Here is a 23,238-nt window from a genome sequence, read left to right on the forward strand (position 1 = left end):
AGAAGAAAAGCATTTGGCAAAATTCAACATCTGCTCGTGATCAAAACTCTCAACAGAGTAGGTTTAGAGGGAACATACCTCAACATAATGAAGACCACAGCCTTTATTGAAAAACCCACAGCTAACATCTTGTTCAGTGGTGAAAAACTGAAAGCTTTTCCTCTAAGATCAGGAACAAGACAAGGATGTCCACGACTACCACTTTGACTCAGCTTTGTACTGGAAATCCTAGCCATAGCCGTCAGACAAGAAAAAGAACTAAAAAGCGTCCAAATTGGAAGAAAGAAGTAAAACTTTACTTTTGCAGTTGACATGAGAGTGTACATGAAGAAAACCAGGAGAGTCCACCAAAAAACTATTAGAACTCATCAACGAATTCAGTAAAGTTGCAGGATACAAAATTGATATGCAGAAACCTGCTGTGTTTCTATACACGAACAACAAAGTAGCAGAAAGAAAAAATTTAAAAACAGTCCCATTTACAGTTGCACCAAAGGAATAAAATACCTAGGAATAAATTTAGCAAAGGAGGTGAGAGACCTATACTCTGAAGACTATAAGACATTGATGAAAGAAATTAACGATGACACAATGGAAGGATATACCATACTCATGGACTGGAAGAATTAATATTGTTGAAGTATTCATACCACCCAGTGCTTCAGATTCAGTTAGATATCACCTCACACCAGATGAACGGATAAAGAAGATGTGAAATAGATACACAATAGAGTGTCACCCAACCATAAAAAAGAATGAAATGTTGCCATTCTTGCCGTGGATGGACCTAGAGGGTATTATGTTAAGGGAAATAACTTGGACAGGGAAAGACCAATAACGTCTGATTTCACGTATACATAAAATCTAAAAAACAAAACAAACAGATCTTAAATACAGGGAACAAATGTGGCTGCCAGAGGGGAGGTGGGTGGGGGGCTGGGCAAAATAGGTAAAGGGGATTAAGAGATGCACACTTGCAGTTGTAACAGAAATAAGTCACAAGGATGAAAAGTAAAGAATAGGAAATATAGTCCATAATATTGTAATATCGTATGGTGACAGACGGTGACCATGCTTGTCCTCGGGAGCGCTGAGTAACATGTAGAATTGTCAAATCACTATGTCGTGTACCTGAAACCAATACGGCACTGTACGTAAACGGTACTCCAATAATTAATTAATTAAAAGAAAATGCACAGACCCCAGGGCCAGCCCCCCTGGTTGTGAATCCTGGTTCTAGCAGGTCACTCTCTGAACCTCCGTCTCTTCATCTCTGCCCACCTCATAGGATTAAATGAGGCGATATAGGCAAAGAGCTCTTGGCCCCGGACTAAATGCTTTTCAAGTGTTAATTATTTTTATTTCTGTTATCTGAGCGCTATAATGTGTAAGATGAGCAGTATAATCAGGGCCCGGCTAAGAGCTTCAGAGGCCTCAAAACACCAAAAAGAGATCAGCCTCCCGCTTCTGCTGTCCCCACGTAATTCTTTTTTTCTTTTTTTCTTTTTTTTAAATTTATTTTTGAGAGAGACAGAGCATGCGCGGGGGAGGGGCAGGGAGAGAGGGAGACACGGAATCCAAAGCAGGCTCCAAGGCTCCGAGCTGTCAGCACAGAGCCCGATGCGGGGCTCGAACCCACGAACCGCGAGATCGTGACCCGAGCCGGAGACAGCCGCTCAACCGACTGAGCCGCCCAGGCGCCCCCGTTCGCGTGTAATTCAATAATAAAACAATATGACCCATAAAACCCAAATCCAAAACTCGGCATGTGCTGAAATTTTAAAAGCTTCTAGTGGCAGAACAGGGTAAGTTCACCCAACAGGAATGATCGTGTTTCCTTGGTGCTTTATGCTGGGCTCGGACTGAAATCTATGTTTACTTGTCCTGTTGGGAAGTAGGGGGCGGACAGTTCTGTCTCCCAGGATGGTCGATAGAATTCCAGGAGGTAAATGGGGAAGTGATGGGGAAGAAAATGGGGGCTGGGATTAGAATTTTTGAAAGGGTGCTTTTCACTGCACTGCTCATAACTGCTACACTTGTGGTTAGTTGTTTGCTTCTGTGAAATCGCAGTACCCCTTAAGCTCTCGCTGGCAGCACGAAAGAATAATTGTCAGGTTCCTAAATCAGGGTTCTGTTTTCTTTGTGAGCACTGGTATTCCTATTACTTTGGCTTTGTTAGTGATATTTATTTATTTTCCTCCAAAGGAGGACGTGTTTGAATTGCTATAGGTAAGTTTGAAGTTTAGATCTTAAATTACCCAGCAGAGACCTAGACTCTTTATTCCCTTTTGGAGTCAATACCATGCAAATTCGTTTTGGGAAAGGCCAACTTCCTGATTGTTATATCTTCATTCTTTTATCGTTACAGTATGTTCCTCTAAATCTGTAGTAATGGTTTTTATTTGCAAGTCTATTTGAAACTATGTCAGCTCTCTTTTATCTGGTGTTTGCCTCGTGTGAATTTTTACAGTTCTTTGCTCTGAGTCTTTGTGTGTTTTTATATTTAAAACGGGTATCTTGTAATAAGCCTGTAGTTCATTTTTTTAATGTTTAGTTATTTATTTTGAGAGAGAGAAAGAGAGAGAGCCCATGCATGCATGTGCACACAAGCAGGGGAGGGGCAGAGAGAGAGGGAGAGAGAGAATCCCAAGCAGGCTCCGTGTTCTCAGCCCAGAGCCTGACAGAAGGCTTGATCCCATGAACCATGAAATCATAACCAGAGCTGAAATCAAGAGTCGGGGGGCGCCTGGGTGGCTCAGTCAGTTAAGCGTCCGACTTCAGCTCAGGTCACGATCTCGTGGTCCGTGAGTTCGAGCCCCGCGTCAGGCTCTGGGCTGATGGCTCAGAGCCTGGAGCCTGCTTCCAATTCTGTGTCTCCCTCTCTCTCTGCCCCTCCCCCATTCATGCTCTGTCTCTCTCTGTCTCAAAAATAAATAAACATTAAAAAAAAAATTTTTTTTAAAGAGTCGGGTGTTTAACCAGCTGAGCCACCCCGGTGCCCCAAAGCCGGTAGTCAGTTCTATAATCCAGTCTTGTAATATTTGTCTTTTAGTGGGAGTATTTATTCTGTAAGTGAAATGGACATTAAGTATTTAATTGCTGATAAATTGGAGTTTAGATCTCTTTTTTTTTTTCTATCCCTTCTCTTCTTTGTTTCTTTTTCTCTACTTTCTTCCTTTCTTTTGGGTTAAGTATTTTTATGAGTCCATTTTTCCTCTATTAGCTTGTTGGTATACATTTTTTATTATTATTCTGAGCAGTTACCCTAAAGATTGTAACATGCATCCTTTGTAAATCTTAAAGTTTACTATAAATTAGTGCTTGTACCGCTTGTAGAAAAACGCAATGTCCTTAGAACGTATAAACTTCATTTATCCCCCTCTAACTTACGTATTTATCCTTTTGTGTTGTTCTCCACCCTTTGCTGAATTTTCATGCTTCCAGACCATTCATTGCACATCCACTAGTGGCAAATAATCTTATTTTGGGTTTGTTTAGTTTTTGTCTTCAGTTTTGAAGGCTTTCCTGCTGGCCTAGAATTCTGCATCAGCAGACGAACCTCCATTGTTTTTTTGGTTCCCATCCTACTTGCAGAGAAGTCTTGCAATTCCATCTTTAAAGATCATTTGTCTTTTATTCGCTCTCTGTCTGCTTTTAAGAGAATATATTCTCACATGTGTACAGTTTGACTGTGATACACCTGGAGTGTTTTCCTCTGTGTTTATTTTACTTCGGATTTGCAGAACTTCTTGATGGCATTGGCTTGATGTCTTTATCAGTCTTGAAAGGTTTTCTGTCAGTTTCTTGTTAAATACTGTTTCTGATTTGTTCTCTCTCTTCTATCGTTCTGTGGCCCCTATTACATGTATGTTAGACCTTTTCTCCACGTCCCATGTTTCTTTTATATCTATTTTCCTTTCCGGCCCTCTTTCTGAGATTTATGTACTGACTTATCTTCCAGTCCATTAATCTTTTCTTTTGCTACATCAAATCTGTTGTTCAATTGCTGTATTGAGCTCTGCATTTCAATTACTGTACTTTTTGGTTTTCAAATTTTCGTTTGGATTTTTAAAAATACTCAATCTGGGGCGCCTGGGTGGCGCAGTCGGTTGGGCGTCCAACTAAAGCCAGGTCACGATCTCGCGGTCCAGGAGTTCGAGCCCCGCGTCAGGCTCTGGGCTGATGGCTCAGAGCCTGGAGCCTGGTTCCGATTCTGTGTCTCCCTCTCTCTCTGCCCCTCCCCCGTTCATGCTCTGTCTCTCTCTGTCCCAAAAATAAATAAACGTTGAAAAAAAAATTTTTTTTTTTTAAATAAAAATACTCGATCTAAAGTAGCATTCTCCATTTAAACCTTTTTTCTTGATCATATTATCGAGGTGGTCAGGGAGTCCCAAGTTTGACAGCTCCAATATCTGAATCTTATTGTGGGTTTGTTTTTTGTCTTGGTTCCTGATCATTTTGTCTTGTCTCCTTGCGTGGCTGATAATTTTTATTAAGTGCTAAACATTGCACGTGAAAAATTGTGGAAACCCTGGAAGGTAAGACCTTCACCAAAAGAAAAGTTACTTTTCTTCTGCCAGCCAATGATACTAGAGGTGAAACACTTTGATCCCATAAAGGATTATTGGATGACTTAAGATGACTTAAGATTGGATGACTAAACCATATTGAAAGGAGGATTCCAGATGAATTAAAGATTGAAGCATCTTTTAAAATTCTAAGTGAAAATAGAAATGCAGACAAATTAAAACGTAGACACATTTTAATATCCTAGAGTTACGGAAATAATTTTCACACCTAAAAATAAATTATTGGGCAAATATATAAAGTTTTTGTTCTGCAAGACACCGTAAATAAAGAAAACAGACAAATGAAAGGGTAAGAAAAGAAATTTACAGCATCTAACACTAGCAATAAACGAATACATAGACTCTACAAGGCACTCCAGTAAATCATCAAGAAAAGATAAAAAGAAAACCCAGTAGGGGCACCTGGGTGGCTCATTTGGTTTAGCATCCGACTCTTGATCTCAGCTCAGGTCATGATCTTACAGTTTGTGGGGTCAAGCCCTGCATCGGGCTCTGCACTGGCAGTGTGGAGCCTGCTTGGGATTCTCTCTCTCTGTCCTCTCTCCTGCTCAGGCTCTGTCTCTCTCTCAAAATAAATAAATAAACTTAAAAAAAAAAAAAAGGAAAGGAAAGAAAAGAAAAGAAAAGAAAACCCAATAGAAAAGTGAGCAAGGATAAAACATATGAATAGACAGTTCCCAGAAACTCACGTGTCCCACAGTTACGTAACTCTGTGCTCAAATGCACTAGTAATCGTAGAAATACGAATTCAAACAACTGTGCTATCACTTTCCACCCATTAGTTTGACAAAAAGTAGGAAGTTGGACAATGCTCCGTGTTAGCAAGAATTTATGAAACTAGAACACTGATGCACTTCTGGTGGGAATCTAGATTAGCACAGAAATTATGAGGACCAGTACACCCAACGACAGATATCATCCTTAAATATATATATATATATACACACACACACATATATATGTTTTAAGAATGTGTGTGTGTAAACACATATAGAGATACATGTTTTAGATACATATTTTTAAATTTTTATTTATTTCAGTAATCTCTACACCCAACGTGGGGCTCAAATTCACAACCCCAGGATCAAGGGCCACGTGCTCCTCTGACTGAGCCAGCCAGGCGTCCCTAGGTATATATATATATTTTTTTAACGAAGATGTTCATTGCAGCATTATTTCTAGGTAGCTGAGAGACGAACGCTCCTGGACGTTTATCACTAGGGCAATTCGTAAATACAGTAGAGTGAATACACAGTATGGAATTCTAACTATAATTATGCTTGATAACTATTCAGCAGTGGGTACCCATTATAAAATCACCGTGCAGACTGGAGAGAAAAAGCCCAATAAACAAGAAGAGATCTCATGCATAGCACTATCCATGTAAATTAAAACCCAGTTCACACATAAAACAATACGGTGTCATTGATAAGAAATGTTTTAATGTTTATTCATTTTTGAGAGACAGAGAGACAGAGCGTGAGCGGGGGAGGCGCAGAGAGAGAGGGAGACACGGAATCCGAAGCAGGCTCCGGGCTCCGAGCTGTCAGCACAGAGCCCGACCCGGGGCTCGAACCCATGAACTGCGAGATCACGACTGGAGATGAAGTTGGACACTTAACTGACTGAGCCACCCAGGTGCCCCATAGAGCATCATTTATAAGGAGACATATTTACATATTTAATTCATTAGAGTCATTGTCTCGGGTGGGGTGGAAAAATGAGACTAAATGGGAAATTTTTAAAAATCTTGTTTGAAGGGGCCGCCCAGGTGGCTCAGTCGGTTGAGCGTCCTACTCTCGGTTTCGGCTCAGGTCACGATCTCACAGTTGCGTGAATTGGAACCCCACGTCAGGCTCAGTGCTGACAGTGCAGAGCCTGCCTGGATTCTCTCTCTTCTCCCTCTCTCTCTGCCCCTCCCCACTCACGCTGTCCCTGTCTCTAAATAAACAAATAAACTTATAGAATAAAATAATGAAATAAAAATCTGTTCGAAGAAACTAATCACTCAATTATAGATGTTCCCCCCCACCCCGGTCTCTCTCCTTCCAAGTCCCTTCCATCTTTCTTCCCCCTCCCGTCCTTCTGCAGATGTTACTAGGATGACAGAATGAACACGATCCCGTGTCAGGTGCTGTGGGGGAAATAAAGGTGATTTCCATGTTGGCTTGACCACGTGAGGCAAAAGTCCAAGGTGAACGTGCCAAAAACTTTCCTGGCAGTACTCTGCCCCAGAGTTAGAACTCCCAAGCACACTCCTGCTCTGAGCTCCTGAGGACGACAGGAGCACTCAATAAAATAAACAAGCCCTGTGACTGAGGCCAGAAGTCACAGTGCGGCTTCTTTCCCCGTCAGGCAGATGTTTATCAGCGAACATAAAGATACAAACGCTAGAAGCTTATTTGTGTGGAATCCTCTCGTCAGATTAAAAAGTGTATATAAAGTACTTCCTATGTGCACGTCCTGGGATAAGTGGCTGCTTTGTTCTTTTTTTATAATTATTAAGTGTTTCGGGCACGCGAGGATGTATAATAGCCACATAGCAGTGGTACGTCCAAACCCCCTGCTTACAAACTAAAATCGGGGTTGGCCAGCTTTTCCTGCCGGTTCTTAAATATTTTCAGCTTTGCGTGTCTCTGTCACACCTGCCGTCCTCAGAAGGTGCGGCGTGAACATAGCTTTGGACAGTACAGTCAACCAACGCGCAGGGCTGGGTTCCAAGAAGACTTTACTTACGGACACTGTAATCTTCACAGGTCATGAAATGTTATCCTGCTTTTGATTGGTTTTCAAACCGTTTAAAAATGTGAAAGCCATTCTTAGCCCCTGGGCCACAGGAAAAGATGGGCTGGATTTGGAAGGGCCATAATTTGTGTCGAGCCCTGAACCAAAATGTTACGAACTCACTGGAGGCCCTCGGGGTACCACGTCCCAAATGGCATCCCCCTGCCATCCCCCGAGTTACTCATTCTCTGAAATGTTTTTCATCCCATACGTACTGTTATCTGTGTATTGCATGTGTGTGTATCCCTAAACGGCATATAGTATTGATTTGTATTTTTTTTTAATTTTTTTAATGTTTATTTATTTTTGAGAGAGAGAGAACATGATCGGGGGAGAAGCAGAGAGAGAGGGGGGGAGACACAGAATCCAAAGCAGGCTCCGGGCTCTGAGCTGTCAGCACCGAGCCTGACGCAGGGCTCGAACTCACGGACCGTGAGATCACGACCTGAGCCGAAGTTGGACGCTCAACCGACTGAGCCCCCCAGACGCCGCTAGTATTGATTTGTATATTTTGCACTTCGTAGAAATACCATATTTTGGGTACCCTTCTGCCTCTTTGCTCAGTACTTCGTCGTTCTGTCCGTCGCGCTGTGTGGAGTCGTGCGTTAAGTCTTTTTCACCGCTGTATCACATTCTACTGTCGGACCACACGCTACCTGCATCATCACTCCTCCTCTGGGACTGAATGGACATTTAGATTACTGCCTACTAAGGCCTTTCCTTACGGGGACCATCGCTTTTCATACTCACCGTGACCTCTTCGGGGAGGTACTTTGAGAATCCCCTTGTCCAGACGAGAAAGCTTTTGACTTAGAGCAGTTTGGTAACTTTCTAAAGGCGGTGAAGAGCGAAACTGAAATCGGAACCCGTGACCTTTCCACGACGGAATCTGAGTTTATAGCCACTTTGCGACCAGTCAGTATGTTGTGTTCCGTTAAAGTGATGATAGCAGATCCTCCCCGACAATGACCTCGCGATACTGATGTGCTATCAACAAACTCAGCCTCTCTCTGAGGACAGCTTGAATCAGTGCTAAATACTATTGGCTGCCGTTGAGCTCTGTGAAAACAGCCAGGTACGGGATTGTGCACACACGAACAAGAAACCTCACTTCCTAACCACAGTGGGTAGGAGCCGAGGAGGCATAAGAAGGGATACAGTGCAAGTACTGACCGGTTTTCGATTAAAAAACGCGAAAGACCCAGGAGATTTGTCCCACGCTTTCCCTGCCCCCCCCCCCCCCGTAACATTTTATCAAAGTCGTGAGTAATTCGGGAGCTGGTGTTTCCTTTCTTGGGGACCAGCATGATGGGCTGTGGAGTTTGGCCTGCCAGGAGGGACTTGGTGAGTATCACGGATGCCTTCCGCGCCTCTCTCCACCAGTCCAAGTAGCACCGTGTCCGTTTTTGTCTCGAAACTGCAGTCTCCTCCTCTCCCCAAGCCTCTGCTTTTGGGAATCCAAACCCAAACGTTCTCTCTCCGCCCGTGTCTCCCTTCCTCTGCTGGGAAGGCTCCCTAGCTCGTTTCAGCTCATTCAGATGACATTTAAAAGAGACCAGGATGTAATTTTTCTAATGGCAAAATACAGTATGAAGGAGGGGAAAGTTTTAATCAAGTGGGTGTATTCTCCGGAGGGGAGCAAGCACTTCATTTTAATTCCTTATTTCCCTTTGATGAAAAGTTTAGTGAATTTTTATTATGTAGAATTTATAAGACGGCTGGGTTTAGGTAATCAGCTTTAATATTTATACTCTTAGGGAAAGAAATAGGAATCATTAGTAAGCATGCATAATTAATGAATAAATTATATTTCCCTTTGTTTTCTTTCAGGTACAAGGAAATGCTAGATCTGGTGATCTCACCCAGCCTCACTGTAAACAGCGATTGTCCGGGTAAACTGAAGCTTAGCCGCACCGACGCCGATGTCTGGACTCTGAGTGACATAGAAGGTAGGCCTCCTGGCGTGAGTTTCGGTGGGACCTGTGTTGGTCCCCCCTGCCCCACCGCGGAAGTTAGTAAGGGACTGGCAGCCTCAGACACGCATCCTTTCGAAAATACCGTCATGATGACAGTTTCTCCTCCCGCCATCGGGATTGTTGCCTCTGGACCAAAAGAAACTTTGGCATGCCCTGCTGACAGTTCCCATCTAGTCGGTAGAGGTGTGAGCGTGCTGGTTCGTGTTCCGAACTTCCTGTCCCGAGAAACGCTGACACTTCCACCGCGGCTGATAGTCAGTTTCGGGTGTGTTACAGGCCCCGGCCCTGGGTGGGTCCTGCGGGGTCCGGGCTCCAGCTCAGGAGTCTGTCCCTCAGCGCTGTCCCTCCCTGCCCCCCAGCCATCCTGCATCCGGGCAGGCGTCTTGTTTACGAAGGTTTGACGCTGGGACCAGAACTCGTCTGCCTTTGGCTTTCAGGTTGGGTTGGAGTCAAGGAAGCAGAGGAGAGTTAAGCTGTTTAAAAAATTATTGGCAAATGGTGCAGCCGAACTAGTTTTCGCTAGAACAATTCCAGCTATTGTTTGCTCTGTTTGGGATCTGTCAGCCTTCCTGGGAGAGCTGGGAGTTAGCAAAAGGCATTACGCTATTATGTGTAACCATTGGGCTTAACCCTTTAGTCGGGCCCGCTTTCGGATTTGCCGCCGGTGTCCCGGGACCCCGGGCTGACTCTCCTTCGCTGTCTGTGTATGATGCCAGCTCAGGGGGCATCGATCCTGCATCCTGTCGTGGGAAACCAGAGCCTTGTGTCTAGTCAAATACAGCATCGCAAGGAATTTGCTTTTAAGCAACGCCAGGCTTCCACGAATAATGATTACCATCACCGGAGCAATGACATTTCCCTCGCATGCTGGTAACAAAGCTGGGAAAAGTCAACTAAAGGTACCACCAAGAGGGTCTGGGCTCCCCCACCAAACCACATGCTAGAGAACACGCCCTCATTCTTCGTGGCCCTTTGGAGTGTCCGTGTAAACTGTGCTCTTTGAGAGTTTGAGACAATTTATTAAGCCCTGTTCGAAGACAGTCATTCTCTTCTGAGTAGAGGCACTGTTCGACCCAGGACCTCATTTCAGAGCCAGGCAAGCTAGGAGGAGGAGGAGGAGGCTGCCGGGGGAGGAAGATCCAAGGCTGAATCCCAGCCCCACTGCTCCCCAGACCGGTGGCCTCGGGCAAATTGTTTAACCTTTCTGAGCCTCCGTTTTCTTACCTGTCAAATGGGGGCATAATCACGACCCACTTCCTAGCCTGCTTACTGCTTCCTGGCACACCGTGGGCGCGTGGTACCATGGCTGAACTTGCTATCCCATGGTCATTCTCCTCTGAATCAAATAACCACGGTGACTGTAAAACCACGGCTGCAAACTGGCAGCTCGCGACAAGTCTGGTCTTCAGGTATGTCTTTGTTTGGTGTACAACGTCCTTTAAATAAAAGTGAACTTGAACGAATCAGGAGAGTTCACATAAAAATCTGGATTCCTAGGGGCGCCTGGGGGGGCTCAGTCGGTTAAGCGTCCGACTTCGGCTCAGGTCGTGATATTACAGTTCGTGAGCCCGAGCCCCACATCGGGCTCTGGGCTGATGGCTCGGAGCCTGGAGCCTCCTTCCGATTCTGTGTCTCCCTCTCTCTCTGCCCCTCCCCCACTCACACTCTGTCTCTGTCTCTCAAAAATAAATAAACACTGAAAATATTTTTTGAAACCCTGGGTTTCTAGTTGCCCTTGAGATGCTGAGCACTTCAGACGTGCTGGGCCCACTGTCCCTCAGATGGATCCCTGCCACTCCCTTCTGTCCCTAATTTTTGCGAGGCACATACTTTGCGCCAGGCCCTGTGGAACGCAGCGTAACGGCAGATTAACCCTCCTCCTCCTCCCCTGTCACCAGCAGAGCAAATACTCGGCACTTGCTGTGTGCTAGACGTGAATGTACTCACTCACTGAATCCCCACAACCCCAGGAAGGGGGTAGCGTGATTAACCTTGTGTTACAGATGAGGAAACTGAGGCACAGAGGAGTCGAGTGGCGTGATTGAGCTGACGCGGTTCAGCGACAGCCAAAATTTGAGCCTAGGTCGTCTGACTCCAAAGCCTGTTCTTCTTCTCGGTGCACTATACTGTTTCTCACTGAATTATGACACCCCTATTAGGCTACAAGCCCATCTTACAGATGTGGAAGTTGAGGCACAGGGGGTTAAATATACAGTAAGCAACCCAGAGACGCACAGCTAGTGGTAGGGCCAGGAATCAGACTCAGGCACTCTGGCTCCGGGGTCTCCGCTTGGAAACTTCAGAATCCCTTTCTGCCAAACCCTGAAGAGTCCTCGTGCCTCCGATAATCGTCCCTGCACAGCGATAGCACCCGCAGACACCCCATCTCTCTCCTTCTTTTGTGACGGGGAGCTGTCTGCACCCTCTGCCCTGCCCTGGATCGAGCAGGCTGGCTGCTGAGGCGAAGGCTTTGGGGCTGAGTGTTGGGGTGGGGGGAGGTTGCTCCCAAATTCAGAGCAGGCAGGGGCCGGCAGGGGCAGCTTACTCACACACACACACACACACACACACACACACACACACACACTCACACACACACACACACACACCCCTTTCCTTCTCTTGAGATGGGCGGTGAGCCCCCCGGCTCCGGAGGGAAGATTCCACCCTAGTTGTGGCCTCAAGTGCCAGATTCGGCCCCCTGGGCCCTTCTTTCGGTGACAGAGGCATTACCGAGTGACTGCAGGGACCCAGATCCAGAGAGGACCCCGGGGGCATGAGCCATGGGGCCTACGTTCAGGGGGCCTCTGGAGCGAATGTGGAGCCGAGAAATCCCCCAGTGGCTCCCACCGCCTCCATGGCTCTGCCTCTAGCCATCTGTGGGTCCCTGGTCTCGTCACTCAGCCCCTTGGAGATTATTTGCCTCATCTGTTAAAGGGGGGTAATTATTCCACCGACCTCCCCGAGGTGATCCGAAGATGAAATAGTTAAAACATGGAGAGGACTTAGTGTTTCTTAGAAAGCATAGAATAAGGTCTAATTTCCTTACCCTTGGCCACCAGGATCACCTTGTCTGTCCCTGCCAGCCTCTCAAAGTCACCTCCTCCCCGTCCCCTTTGCTCAGGGAACCGAGTCCTTGGACAGAGCCCTGACCTTGTTTCTTTTTCTGTAACTCAGGAGCGTGATTCTGCCCTCGGGGTCTTTGCACATGCTGTTCCCTCGGGCTGGTCTCCCCCTGTCTCTAGGACCATCTTCTCAGCCATCATTTCTCATCACAGAGGTCTTTCCTATCACATGTAACTGTTTAGTCCCTCGTTCGGCAGGTGTTTGTTCAGGCCGGTGTTGTTTTAAGCACTAGAAAGTCAGCACACAAAAGCCTCTCCCCTCCCGGAGCCTATGCCAGGGGTCTGGCAGGCAAGAGGCCGATAAAACAGTAAATAAGCAAAGTACATAGCATGTTGGACAGTGATATGCGCTGTGGGGCGGGGGCGGGGAGGAGAAGCAGGAAAGGAGGATAAGGAATGCAGGGATGTAAGGACGTCCCTGGGAAGGTGACACCTGAGTAAAGACCTTCAGGAGATGAGGGAAGGCGTTCGTGTCCACGTGGAAGGAAGGGGAAACAGCAAGTGCAAAGGCTCTGGGGCAGCAGGGTTCCCAGAGCACCGGAGGGGCAATAAGGAGGCTAGCGCAGCTGGAGCCCAGGGATCAAGGCGCCGTGGGGGAGACGAGGTCAGAAAGATGGCCAGCTCAGACCTCCCCTGACTTTGAGAGCCACTGACAGGATTGTGGCTTCTACCCTGAGTGAGCCGGGAGCAATGAGAGGGTTTGGAGCAGGGGCTGGGCTCTGTGACCCGCATATTGACAGGAGCCCTGCCCCCCCCCCCCCGACTGGGGGTCAGGAGAACGCTGACGTGAGAACAACAGGGGGTCAGGACCGGATGGGAACCCAGAGACCAGCCAAGAAGGTGTTACAATAGCGCAGGTGAGAGGTGCCAGTGCCTTGGATCGGGGCAGGCAGAAGCGCTCAGATTCTGGGCCGCATTTGAGGGGAGAGCCGACAGAACACCCACCCACCCCCGTTTTGGGCCCTGCTGCCCGTCTCCAGCATCCCACCCTCTGCCGAAGGCGCACGTGTGTTCTCTCGCTGTTCGTCAGGCTCCCAGCTAGAATGTCAGTTCTCGGAAGGCAGGCCTTGCCCACCCTCGTTGTCTGGGTTTCTCCCCCTGCTGAGAGCACGTGGGACACCGACACTTAGCAGGTGCTTCAGAAATCCTGGCCCAGCGAGTGAGGACAGAAGGTGAAGCACTCCCCACGACGGTGGGACGGCTGAATGGGCGCTCCCCTCTGTAGGCCCCACGCCCCGTACCCCTTGCCTAAAGCCCTTCCTTTTCCTCTGTTTTTCCGTGACACGTCAGTTCCAACTCCCCAGCTACCACATAAACACACGATCCTTGTAAAGACCCGAAACATCAGACCACATCTCCCTGTGCTCAGTGTCCCCTCCCTTCCCCAGAACCAACCACTGTTACCGCGTTTTGTGCGCAGGCTGAGACCTTTTTGTAAGCCCTCGCATTTGTACCGATTGTATTTATGCGACTTAGGCGTGTATGTTTATGTATATATATTTACAAAGGTACCTTTACTGTAGGAATTAACAGTGTCGCTGGAAAAACTTCTGGAACACAAAAGCTAGCGTGTAATACGGATTTGCTCTAACTTGCTCTGTTCACTCAAGGCGCGTTAAGACATGATTTACCTCTTTTTAGCTTCACTGACTAATACACTGAAGAATGACCCAGTTCATTAAGCCATCCCCGGTCCGTGAACATGAGGTTATTTGTCATTTTTTGCTCTTGCAATCAATGCTGCCGGGCTGTCGTCATGCAGGCTGTTATTTGAACACGTGCCCTCTTGCTCTAGAGAAGATGCTGGTGGCCATCAGCTTGTTTGATGCACCTGCTGTGCGTGAGGCCCTGGCGACCCGGGAGAGAACCGGACCCACCCGCAGCCTGCCTTCAGGGACTTTGCGGGTCACTGTGTTCCAGGGACCCTTTTTGCATCTCCCCACGGTCCCTGCACGTCATATCCTACAGGGTTTGGGCTCAGCCGGGCCATATGTGTCTTCCAGGTCTGCCACTTGCTCCCTGGGTGAATGTCACCAAATTCCTGTTCTCCCTGAGCCTGTCTCCTCACCTGGGTGATGAAGATATGTTTGCTGCACGCGTTTGTTCGTTAAATTGTTCCAGAATGCCTGCCGTGAGCCAGCGCCTGGTGCAGGTGATGGGAATATAATGGTGAAGGAGACAGACCCCTTCCCAGAGTTCATGTTCTAATGGGAGAGACAGGTATTTTTACACAAATATGGGACTTCAGATGGTGGTAATTTCTATGAGGAAATAAAGCAAGAATGTGACAGAGGTGACCTGTATGCAGGCCAGGGGTTAGAAAAGCTTTAGCGCGATTATGTTAAAGCCTTTTGCAGAGTGCTCGGTGCTTAGAAAACACTCGGTAGAGGTTAGCTCTGTGTCTCTCGCTCTTTAATGTGCATACACTCACCTGGGAACTTTGTTAACTTGCAGATTCTGATCGGGCCTAAGGGTCTGCATTTCTGACAAGCTCCCAGGTGATGCTGATGCTTCTGGTCAACCAGCCACTCGGAGTAGCGAGGTGCTAGCTCCGTGGTTCTCAAATTCTTTTTCATCAAAGTCACCTTGCAAGTTTTGTTGGCACACAGATTGAAGGGCCCCACTGCTGGCTTTGCTGGTTGGGCCTGGGGCCCAAGAATTTGTGTTTCTAACAAGTTCCAGATAATACTGACGCTGCTGGCCCAGGGACCACACTTTGAGAACCAGATTTCTGCACTGGTTTTGAACCTGGTTGCACGCCGGAATCTCCTGGAAGGTTTTAAAAAAAAAAATGTCTAAGGCTCATGTCCAGATCCCACCCCCAGAAAATCTGATTTAATTGGTCAGTAGTGTGACCCAAGCAATGGGATTTTTCTAAAGCTCTCCAGACGAGTTTGTTGTGCACCCAGGGTTGAGAACAGTTGTTTTAGATGGCAAATTCCTCCAGGATAAGGACAGTTTTTTATTCCAATGTACATATTTAAGTTATTGTTCCTAATTAGCAAAGAGCTTAGTCTATGACTCATGGTAGATCCTTAAAAATTATTTATGGGTGGATAGGTGGATAGATTAATGGGTGGAAAGGTAGAGGATGGATGGATGGATGATGGATGAGTGGATGGAAGATGGGTGGTTGGGTAGAGGATGGATGTGTGGGTAGGTAGAGGATGGATGGGTGAATGGATGGATGGATAGGTGGATGGATGGATGTGTGGATGGATAGATGTGTGGATGGATGGATGGATAGGTGGATGGATGGATGTGTGGATGGATGGATGGATGGATGAATGGATGGATGGATGGGTGGATGGAAGGATAGGTGGATGGATGGATGGGTGGATGGATGGATGGACAGATGTGTGGATGGATGGATGAGTGGATGGGTGGATGGATGGATCGGTGGATGGGTAGATGTGTGGATGGATAGATGGCTAGATGGATGGGTGGATGGGTGAATGGATGGATGGATGGATGGATGGATGGATGGATGGATGGATGAATGGATGGATAGGTGGATGGATAGATGTGTGGATGAATGGATGGGTAGATGGATGGATGGATAGGTGGATGGATGGATGTGTGGATGGATAGATGTGTGGATGGATGGATGGGTGGATGGATAGATGTGTGGATGGATGGATGGATGGATGGATAGATGTGTGGATGGATAGATGGATGGATGGATAGATGTGTGGATGGATGTGTGGATGGATGGATGGATGGATAGATGTGTGGATGGATGTGTGGATGGATGGATGGGTGGATGGATAGATGTGTGGATGTGTGGATGGATAGATGGCTAGATGGATGGATGGATGGGTGGATGTGTGGATGGGTGGATGGATCAATAGATGGATGGATGGATGGATGGATATGTGGATGGATGGATAGGTGGATGAATGGATGTGTGGATGGATAGATGTGTGGATGGATGGATGGATGTGTGGATGGATGGATGGATGGATGGATGTGTGGATGGATAGATGGGTGGGTGAATGGATGGGTAGATGGATGGATGGGTGGATGGATGGATCAGTGGGTGGATAGATGTGTGGATGGATAGATGGCTAGATGGATGGATGGATGGGTGGATATGTGGATGGGTGGATGGATGGATGGATGGATATGTGGATGGATGGATGAATAGATGGATGGATGGATGGATGGATGGGTGGATGAACACAGGATGGTCTTGAGGAATCACAAATAACTTTAGGCTGATGATTAGCTTTGAATCCTTAGTAAAATCTCCTTATTTCTGTATCTGTAAAATACAGATAATAACTTCCTCTTTGAGTTGTTATGGACACTGATAGAGGGAAGACTCATGCAGTCCTTAGCACAGTGCCTGGCTTATAGGAAACACTTGAGAAATATTAGCCATCATTCACTGCTATTCAAGGGAAAATTGGATTTGAATTGTATCCTGTCTTCTGGAAGGAGAGGAAAAAATGTTGCGGAACTAAGAAAGCAAAGCTAATAGAGAAAACTTTTTCATTTAAAATGCAGATACATTTTGCAGAAGCCAAGGCTGTATTCTCGTTGTTTCCTCTGAGAGGTGAGACCGCGCCCAGGGGACAAGCTGGGCTGTCCGCTCTCAGACCTCCTGCATCTCTTCTGTCCTGGGCACAATAGGGTCTGATTTCAAGTTCCCATCTCACGAGTTCCTGCCTGGAGCTGGCAGATTTCGATTCATCTCCTCCCCCCAGCCAGGTTGAGCTGCCCAGACCTTTGCCAGAGTCCTCACCTGGCGAGAGGTGGATCCGCTGTGCCTCTCCCACCCTTCTGCCTTTCCCAGCTGGCTTCCTGGGGGCCTTAGCACCCCGAATGACCTCTACCTGCATGGAACAGAAATCACACTCTGGGGACGCTGGTGTATTGGGAAGGAAATTGCCAACCCTCTCCTTATGAAGAAGGGCACCGACTATTATTAATTCTCAAATGCCTTCCCTAGATAAAGAGCTCTCACCCCTGGCCGTGTCTCCTGGACTTCACACATTCTCCAGCCATTCTCTGCTGTATGTTGGTAACACCTCTCTTGTCGCTTGCTTACTGATTTTTCTTTAAAACTGCTCCCTTTCCGTATATTCATTTTAAGAAGATGATGTCACACAGCTCCAGAAATGGAAAGTTATGCCTTTGCCGGTCTTGCTGTGATTCTCATACGCATTAAAATAAGTTGGTGATGATTTACACAGAAGAGCGTGTGTTCACATCTCCCCTAAAACCCTCGCACTCTGGGATTTACGGGCCTTGTTTCTTTCAGTCCTCAGGAACACCCCTATGAGGGACAAATGACTTGTTCGCTGTCACATAGCCACTCAGTGAGAGTCAAATTTGGGGTGAGCACTTCCGGACTGCTGATACTGTGCTCTGTCCCGCTGTGGTTGTCCCTGGCCTGAGAGCACCTTAAACCACCCACCCAAGGGAGATGAGCTGATTCAGTGTGGAGACTTGTACCTTTTGTAGCAAAGACCTGTCTCAAGACATCTTGCACCAGGAATTGTCTCATCTTATGGGGATCACTTAGAAGTGGCCCCTGGGGTCCAATTAGGCAACATAATAGTGGCTGCTGCTTGCAGAATCATTAGCTTTTTAATCCTCCCAGTGAGAGTTTAAAAAAAAAGTGTGAACATTCAAATTGGGCTCCCGGATTCAAGTGGCTTAAGCAAGGGCCCCAGAGAACGGAAAGCTAAGAATAGCTCCTGGCGTGGAGCGGTTCCCACTTGGCAGGTGCCTGCCGGGTTATGAGGTATTGCCCCATCTTGTGGATGTGAAAACCGAGGCCTAGAGAGAGGCAGTGACAGGCACAAGGTCACACAGTTACCCTGCTGCAGCGTCAGGATTTGTGTTTGGGTCTGACCCCTTTAAGCCCATGTGCTTTTGGGGGGGAAGAACATTAAGTTGACATGTTACAGACATTTGGGTTGTAGATCTGGCCCACGGTAGGTGCATGAATGCACAAAAATGAATGAACAGAGTGTGAATGTCTCCGCACGAGTTCCTTCACACAATCCTGGTCACACAGAAGTGTGCATTCACACACACAGACCTAGCTTTGGTTGCCTTGATTGGATCTTATGTCCTGATTCTTTCCATTATCTCCCGGCCCCGTAGGCATTTGAGTTTGTGACTTCTCGAGTGGAGATTTATGGTTACCAACCCGGAACTGGGATACTTTTTAATAATTTGCAGTTCTTGCTTAGCCAGTAGTCCCAAACCCTCACCAGTCAGAAGTGTGGTTTCCCGGGCTGCATGTCAGCACCACCCGGCAGCTTTCTTGCCCTGCCGGCCTGGAGTTTGCGTTTCCACAAGAGCCCCAGGCAAGTCCCGTGGGGGTTAAGCGTCCAGGCGCACTGCCCTATACAAACCACTTTCTTCCTTCTCAACTTGTTATAATTGCAATTAAGTACTTACTTGGGCAATTCCTTATTTGCCATCCATCTTCCCCACTAAACAGGACGTTCCTGACTGCTTCAGCTCACTGTTAGAACCCAGTTCCTAGCACACGCCTGGTGCATGGTGGGCCGTGGAATAAGTGAATGGATGAATGAGTTGAGTGAGTGAGTGAGTGAGTGAGCTCATTCCAGAGGTTTTGGCCATCTGTTTAGTTAATCCCTCTCCCTCTAGCCATAGGAAGCTGGGGAGGAAGAGGAAGCTTAGAGTTTTAAATTCAGAAGGAAACGGAGGAGGCTGTCTGTTGCTCCCCACTTGAGAGCCAGCTGTCCCGTTTTATGTACCAGCCACCTCTTCTGGGACCCATGGTGAGGCTTGGAGATGGGCTACACCGGGTCAGGTCATTACAGCTGCTTTCACCTCTGGCAACGTGGATGTAAGGCTCCCTCAGTGAGTCCTCCGTGGACCTCAACCCCATGCGTCATGGCAAGTTCAGTGGCCCTAACAAGGTTGAGAACAGGAGGCTGTGGTCAGTGGAAGGCCATGTCCATCTACCAGGCTCCAGATCCCACCAGTAGGAGAGTAAGCTGCTGCTGCTTCTGAATGTGGTGTTTTCACCACCCTGAAGATGCTGGGGACTCACTGGGTGCGGGGTCTGAGGGTCACCTGCCCCTTGTGCTGATGGCCCCGTGTTGTTTTTTTTCATTGTTTTTTGAATGTTTATTCATTTTCGAAAGAGACAGAGCACAAGCAGGGGTGGGGCGGGGGGGGGGGGGGGAAGGCGGTACACAGAATCCAAAGCAGGCTCCAGGCTCCGAGCCGTCAGCCCAGAGCCCGACGCGGGGCTCAAACCCATGAACCGTGAGATCGCGACCTGAGCTGAAGTCGGACGCTTCACCGACTGGGCCCCCCAGGCGCCCCTCGATGGCCCCATGTGTTTGTGTTGGGCTCACCATGCGCAGTGTGACCTCCTCCCAGATTGCCAGTTTGCTTGTACTCCTGTCGGCCCCTCCACCAGACTCTGTGACACTCCGGCCTCACGCGGGGACTCGTGACCACAGTCCACCCCCTCGCTACCCCTCCGGCAAGCTGTGGCACCACGGTCGTGCTGCTGTGCAGAGCATCGTTGCCTTCAGGCAGTGACACTGCGGGGCTGTGGGCAGGGTTGTTTCTGGGCTGCATGGAAAGCTCGGTGGCCCGGCCTCCCGTATCTCCACCCTCAGTGCATCTGTCGCTCTCTGACTGCCATCGGGGAAAGCTGTCAAATACAATGGCATTCAGAAAGTGGTAACGCGAGCAGCCAGGAGATCACCGAAAGACGTCCCGGGCTACCCCGAGGACCCAGTTGTCCCCTGTGACTTGAATGATGACGTTCACTCCATCTTCCACCTGGGGGCTGGCATCCCATACAGGACCAGCCTGCCAGGCCCACTTACCAGTATGCAGGTGATATGTGCATACATATGTGCACACAGGCCTCCTGGTCCTTGTGACCTCTGAGGACATCAGCCTTGGACCACAGCAAGAATGCCAGAGGGACAGAGAAGCTCTCTGCTCCCAGCCAGGCCCTGACCCACCTCTGCGTCCAAGGCACTGAACTTCACCGTCCTTGACCCGGTCCCACCCAGGCCCCCTGAAGAAGGGAAGGAGCATAAGAGCCCCACCTCGTCACGTCCCATCAGGATTCCCGACGAGGTGTATACCATCCCTACCTGGGAAAAAAGGCAGATAAAAAAAGCCTGTGTTTCTCAAAAGTCACGCAGTCTGCAGCAGGAAGATCTCTTGTGCCAAATGCCCGTGTCTCGCTTGCACAGTCTTCCCGGCGGTTGCTGGGGCGGGAAAGGGAGAGTCTTGTAGGTTTGCAAAGCAGGGGAGGGAGACCTGCCCGCGTGGGGAAGGCAGGTTACTCAACAATTCAGAGCAGAGGAGGCTGGAGCGAAGCAAATATGCAAATCACGGCACGGAGGTTGGGGCAGAAAGATGCTTCAAATTTACAGAACGCCAGGTTAATCCGAGCCCATAGGAATGTTTGTTTCCATAAGACGCGATTTTTATGAATATTTACATACTTATTTAAGAAATCGTATTCGAAATGTTTAATTCAGTAACTTATGTATTACTAAACGCACTCAAAACATGGGCTTTTACCGCTAATGAGAACTGTGTCTGCTTCGGAATGAGACTGTTCATCCTCTAGTCCTGGGGGAGGGCGGGGACGGGATGCTGGAGGTCCTGTTCGGGGCAGCGAACCCCAGCCAGGGAAATAAATGAGCATTGAGTGAGCACCTACTGGGTGCCAGGGGCTTTCCTTGGCATTAGACCACAGCTGTTCCGGACACACAGTGAGAAATATATTTTTGCACTCCTCTTCCTCACACACGCACGCGTGCACACGCCTCACACAGCACGTTCTCACGACTGTAACTACAGCAGAAGTCTCATCCAACCCCTTCTTCCCGCGGGCCATCCAGGCTGGTACTGTCCATTCGGTTTTACCGTTTAGCTCGAGCTGGACTCTCCGAACGGACTTCGGGACTCGCCCACCCTTGATTGGGGGTTTGGGACTCCGGCAGAACTTAACTCTGCCAGGGACGCGGTTCAGGAAACAGGCTTGGGGCTCCCAAGGCGCTTGGGTTCAAGTCCCGGCTCCGGTGCCCATGGGCCGTACGGCTTGAGTAGGGCCCTTAGCCTTCCCCAGTTTCTTCATCTGTACCGTGGGGACGGTGACTTCGCCCACCTTGTAGCACCATTGTGAGGTCTAAGAGAGGGCACGCAGGTGAGTAGTGACCTCCTAGGTGCGTGGTTGTAGCTGGTGTGGTGACGAAGCCATCGCGGGCTGCAGCGCCCTGGTAGCGAAGAAAAACCCCGGAGCCAGACCGCCTGAGCTCAGAGCACACATCCACCCCTGATGACCCCTGTGGCCTTGGGTGAGTTAGTTAAACTGTCTGTGCCTCCAGATCTTCGCCTGCGACACGGGGGTATGAATAGAACACTCCTCGTGGGGTGATTCCGAGGATTAACAATAACGCATCCGAGTAACACGCTTAGAGCTTGGCGGGTAACAAGCACGGGGTAAATGACGGACCTCATCAGCATCATCCTCTTGTGTCTTCGTCTTCACGCATCCTTGTGAGATCAGTTTCCCCCCATTTCACAGCTGGGAACACTGAGGTCCAGAGACTCTGGGCAGGCTTCCCCCAGGTCTCGTTGATACCAAGTGGTAGAGTTGGAATTGCAAGTTCTGAGCCTCCAGTCCAGGGCTGAGAGAGGCTCAGAGTTCTGAGGACCTGAGAGCATGTCTCAGGAGGCACAGGGACGCTCCAGCCGCGTACCCCAGTACGTAGGCACTGCCCTACGCACCGAGGAGTGTGAGTGGGGAGGTTGGTGCGATCAGTAGGCACGCAATCTAGTATTGGCCTGGGCGTCACGGTGAGGACGTTGAGTTTTCCTGTTAGAGATGACATAACGTGGTCCCCAGTGGACTGTCCACGTGTAAAATTGGCTTCTTGAAAATATCTCTCTTCAGCTGAATTCCGTCACCTTTTCGTCACCTCTTGCCTTATTGTCTCCCACTGATGGCTGGATGCTGTGTGCCGAGGGGCACCGTTGAATCAGGAGCTCAGGCCCCTTCTGTCTTCCTGCTGCACACTCTACATGGAGCCTAGGAGATGCGTCAGCGTGTGGCTTCCCCTAAGTGCTGGGGCCAGCCCCACCTGAACCCCATGGGCTGAAACTGGGTGGTGGGGGGGAGAGGAAGAACGTCAAGATGACGTCATCAGGAGAAGGGAAATGGATGTTGGCCAATCAAAGCCAACTGGTATCTGTCATTCATGGGTTCTCAGGGCTGTGCCGTTGAGGCAGGGAACGGGGTAGTTCTCCATCCAGGAGTGGAAATGGCAGCAGCCTGGGAGTCAGGAAACCTGGTCCAGGTCCCAGTTTGTGCTGCTGTCTAGTTATGGGGCCTAGCTCAAGCGTGTTCTTTGTGTCCCTTTGGCCTCGGTGTCCCCATCCGCGCACTGGGTAAGGGGGAGGGTTCTACCCCGATGTTTCAAGATGTTATAGACTCTTTACGTGTGGTCCTTCAGTTAGTGTCCGGAGATGAAACTCACCCAGAAAGGGGTTTTGAGGAGGAAACGCTAAAACGTTGTGCCTCGAATGAGCTTTTGTGGTTGAGAAAGCAATTCTCCAAGGTTCTTCCCACTCGGGTGAGCAGCTAAAGTCACAGCTTTAATGGATCATCACTCCGACAGCTAAAGCCTTTCCAATTTTTCTTTTCCCTCCAGGCGTCACCGCATCGGCCCCTCCGAGCGTGTCTCCGCTCTTCGCAAGGTGAGCACCCTTGCCCACCTCCTCTGCCTCCCTACCTTT

The 23,238-nt window shown here is 48.6% G+C and overlaps 1 protein-coding gene across 3 annotated transcripts in view; it reads left to right on the plus strand.

Annotated features, from left to right (window-relative positions):
* The window catches only part of EYA2 (EYA transcriptional coactivator and phosphatase 2), a 264,061-nt gene that overhangs the window by 75,571 nt on the left and 165,252 nt on the right, over positions 1-23,238 (plus strand). For 2 of the 3 annotated variants that reach the window (XM_086702381.1, XM_086702383.1), the window contains exons 2-3: positions 9,204-9,322; positions 23,154-23,199. In XM_086702381.1, coding sequence (XP_086558507.1) covers positions 9,214-9,322; positions 23,154-23,199 — 155 coding nt within the window. In that variant the 5' untranslated portion in view covers positions 9,204-9,213. Of the gene's footprint in view, positions 1-9,203; positions 9,323-23,153; positions 23,200-23,238 lie in introns of those variants that run through there. The other variant, XM_086702382.1, reaches the window with a different exon arrangement.

Source organism: Puma concolor, chromosome A3 (genome assembly GCF_028749965.1).
Source record: "Puma concolor isolate L17-30 chromosome A3, mPumCon1.1.hap2, whole genome shotgun sequence".
Classification (NCBI taxonomy): Eukaryota; Metazoa; Chordata; class Mammalia; order Carnivora; family Felidae; genus Puma; species Puma concolor.